This window comes from Gekko japonicus, unplaced genomic scaffold, assembly GCF_001447785.1.
Source record: "Gekko japonicus isolate JY-2015 unplaced genomic scaffold, Gekko_japonicus_V1.1 scaffold1291, whole genome shotgun sequence".
Classification (NCBI taxonomy): Eukaryota; Metazoa; Chordata; class Lepidosauria; order Squamata; family Gekkonidae; genus Gekko; species Gekko japonicus.
In genome coordinates this window covers 169,845-173,897 of record NW_015172043.1, presented here as the reverse complement: position 1 = coordinate 173,897, position 4,053 = coordinate 169,845, and the positions used below count along the sequence as shown (strand labels likewise).

The 4,053-nt window shown below is 45.8% G+C and overlaps 1 protein-coding gene across 1 annotated transcript in view; it reads left to right on the top strand.

Moving 5' to 3' along the window:
- The first annotated feature begins 223 nt into the window (after positions 1-223).
- Positions 224-4,053, top strand: part of RRP7A (ribosomal RNA processing 7 homolog A) — a 13,346-nt gene continuing 9,516 nt past the window's right edge. The window contains exons 1-2 of the mRNA XM_015420700.1: positions 224-309; positions 1,580-1,722. Of these exons, the coding sequence (XP_015276186.1) occupies positions 246-309; positions 1,580-1,722 (207 nt within the window). The 5' untranslated portion in view covers positions 224-245. The remainder of the gene's footprint in view (positions 310-1,579; positions 1,723-4,053) is intronic.

Genomic DNA, 4,053 nt, shown 5'->3' with positions numbered 1-4,053 from the left:
GGTCCACACGGGAAACTTTTGTTGTTCAGTCGCACAGTCGAATCCGACTCTTCGCGACCCCATGGACCAGATCACGCCAGGCCTTCCTGTCTTCCGCCGTCCTCTGAAGTTGGCTCAATTTCATGTTCGTTGCATCTATGACACTGTCTAACCATCTCATCCTTTGCACGGGAAACTACAGCCCCCAAAATGCTTTGCTGCAACAGGAATTGGGCGATGACGCGCCTTCCTCCTAGTGCGCTGAAATGGCGCCTTCCAAGAGGAAGCGTGGGAAAGGTGTAGCGTGTGTTGCTCCTGCAGGGTATACAGGTGAGCATTTGTTTCTTCAGGACTGAGGCGTGAATGTCGGGGGTTTTCCACGGTCTTGCCAGCTTTGCGGAATCTGAGTAGGGGTTTTGTGTTTCCCCCCCATTACGGTGTGGGTCAAAAGAGAATTCTCACTAATGTAGTAAGCTGGTTAATGCGCTGCGCCGGTTTAGGCTCCAGGTGGTGACTCCTCTAAGTGCGAGGAGTTTAACTGTCTCCCCCCACGTAAGCGCTCACTTGCTTGCTCTCCCTGTGTCTGCTTGTGTTGATTGGTATGATCTGGGCTGGGGTTAAGGGGACTAATACTAACAAATATGTGCACTGGTGAGGAGAACTGTTCTGCGTTGCTTTACCTCACCACAGCTTTCCCGGCAACCCTTTTTTCCTCTTCTAGCATAGATAGCAGAAATGAAATAGGGTGGGGAGAAAAATTTCTGAAGCAATAGACCATGATTAGAGTTCCTCTTACCTGGATGGAATGCGTTCTAAGCATTAGACTGGGGTCCCCTACCTGTTTGAGCTGGTAAGCACCTTTAGAACACAGGGTGATGGGTGCAGCTGTCTCAGGAGGTGGAGCCAACCACAAAATGTCAGGGAGTGAGGTTATGTTTAACTCTGTCTCAGAATGAAGATTCTCCTGCGGTGGTGGCAGCTGCTGATGAAGCAGTTTTCCCTGACAACCTGTGTTTATTGGCCTTTTGCCATTGCTCAGGTGCTTGTCTGCTTCAGATAATACCCATGACCTTTGTTGTGAGAGAGATCGAAAATTACAAGCTAGTAACTTGAGAAAATGGAGCTGCGGTGACTCAAGTAGTTAAGACGCTGAACTGCAGGCTGTGGAAGGTCAGTAGTTCAGCAGTTCGAGACCCGAGTTGCCGCATGATGGAGTGAGCTCCCGTCTCTAGTTCCAGCTCCTGCCAACCTAGCAGTTCGAAAGCAAGAAATTGCAAGTAGATAAATAGGTACCACTTTGGTGGGAAGGTAACAGTGTTCCGTGCGCCTTAGTGTTTAGTCATGCCGGCCACATGACCACGGAAACGTCTTCGGACAGCGCTGGCTCTTCGGCTTTGAAACGGAGATGAGCACTGCAACCCTAGAGTCGAACTCGACTGTCTTTCGAGCAAGGGAACCTTTACCTTTACTAACTTGAGAAAGGAGGCTTGCTTGTTAAAATAACAGAACAATATGGATAATCTTGGGCCCTATTTGTTTTTGATGTAGATTAAAGAGTTCTTGTTATGGTCTGTTGTTCACAAAATATCCCTTCTTTTAGCTATCCCAGTGAAATTCTCTGAAAAGCATCAATCTCCTCACTACCTCTATGTGAAGGAGCACAAAGTCAGAGACGAAACGGATCCTAACAGGCCTCCAAACCGTACCCTTTTCATCCTCAATGTCCCACCATATTGCACAAAGGTGAGTTTATAAGGAAAAGGGAAGGAGAAACTTTTCCACTTAAAACAGACACACAAACAGTGGTATTTATTTAGGAGTGCTCCAGAAAAAGAATAGTCTTGTGAAGAGAGAGTGTTTAGTCCATATATTCTTCTGGCTACTGAATGCATGGCAAGTCCTAGTAAATCTTGTACCCTGGGCAAAAATCAAAGATCCCCCCCCCCAACCCCTATATTCCCATGCAGCCTATGCCTTTCAGCTGCCTGGATGGGACTGGATGGCTTCACAGGTAGGCAAAAGCCACTCAGCACCCTGTTTTGGAAGATGTTCTGGGCAGCATGGGTTTGTTCTTTGCATTGCAGTTTGCATTTGGAAACAGCAGAAGGTGCAGCTGCGTGGGTGGGGTTGGTGGGAGGGGAGATGTCTGGAGGGCACTGAGGATGAGCAGAGGCGTTCCTCTTTGTTGACAGATACAGGAGGATGAGGTATAGAATGCTGAAAGGGCAGAATGGACTGCGCTACAGCAGACTGGAAGTGGATTTTGAATGCGCCTTTATTTTGAAACTCCAGGCAATTGGCACAGCAAGGAAAAAGTTCCTACATCACCTTCCTTTGCTGTGCCAGTTTTTTGTTTGCAGGGAGTTTTTCAAGTGAAAGAGCTCTCAAAATTGCAATCACTATGTCAGACCTGCAGTCTGACTGCGCAGTCATAGCATCCTCTTTCCAGCAATGGCCTCACACAGGGAAGTCCACAAGTAGAGCCTTCAGACAACAGCCCTTACCCACTGATTACTCTCCAGCATCTGGCAGTCAGAGATTCTGCCTGTCTACCTGAAAACCCCATATAGCTGTCTACTTTCTCGACACTATGCAGAGCTCTGTACTTCTTGCCACCATTCAGCCACCTTTTCTTTCTAAACGAAAAGCCCCAGGTGCCCAACAAACTTCAGTTGACCTTGAAGACAAGCTTGATACACACATACACAAAGCCCCTTCCATTCCCCATGCTAGCCCCCCAACCAATCTCCGCTTTCCCTATGTGCTGTTACACAAGCCCCCTTCAGAAATCTACCCACCGCCTCACTGTGGATCATTTTGCTCACTCTGTGGTCCTTTTGGTTGTTCTTTTGTGTACTTTTTCCAACTTCTTCAGTACCCTTTTTGAAATGAAAAAACCAGAACTATACACAGTATTCCATATGAGACCATGGTATAGATACATACAGGGGGATTATAGTACTGACCATTTTATTCTCAGTTCCTTTCCTGATGATCTGTAGCACTGATTTTGCCTCCTCAATACATTGCTGCTGCAGGCAGAGTTGATGTTTTTCTTGTGTTAATCAGGCCTGGCAATTGTGTGACAGAAATTTTCCTCACAGTGTGAAGGGGTCTCCTCAGTCAGCATAGCAACTAGACAAAAGATAGCAGCTAGACAAAAACACTCTGTTGTAATAGGTGATTTTAACTACCCACACATTGATTGGGTCAATATGTGTTCTAGTCGAGAAATGAGATTGAGTTTCTAGACACTCTAAATGACTGTGCTATGGAGCTCACGGAACCTACCAGGGGAGAGGCGATCCTTGATTTGGTCCTAAGTAACACTCAAGAGACCTGGTGAGAGATGTAAAAGTGATTGCACCACTTGGAAACAGTGATCATAATGTTGTTGAGTTCAACATTTGTATAAATAGGGAAGTGGCCAAAAAGACTCACACAACCACTTTTAACTTTAAAAGGGGTAACTTCTCTGATATGAGGGGACATGTGGGGAGGAAACTGAAAGGAAAAGTAGAAAGGGTCAAAACCATTGGGGAAGCTTGGAAACTATTTAAAACTACAATCCTAGAAGCTAAAAAATGAAATATATTCCGCAGGTTAGGAAAGGCACAAACAGGTATAGGAAAAAGTCTGCATGGTTAACAAACAAAGTAATGGAAGCTGTAAAAGGTAAAAAGGATTCCTTTAAGCAGTGGAAAGCTAGTCACAGTGAGGCTGATAAAACGGAACACAGGCTATGGCAAATAAAATGCAAGTCTGTGGTCAGGCAGGCAAAAAGGGAATATGAGGAGCATATAGCAAAAAACATAAAAACCAACAATAAAACTTTCTTCAAATACATTAGAAGCAGGAAACCAGCCAGGGAGGCAGTGGGGCCCTTGGATAACCAAGGGGTAAAAGGAGTACTGAAGGATGATAGGGAAATGGCTGAGAAGCTAAATGCATTTTTTGCCTCTGTCTTCACTGTGGAAAATGAGAAGTGCTTGCCCACTCCAGAACCGCTGTTTTTAGGAGGGGTGTTGAAAGACCTGAGTCAGATTGAGGTGACGAGGGAGGAGGTCCTAAAAC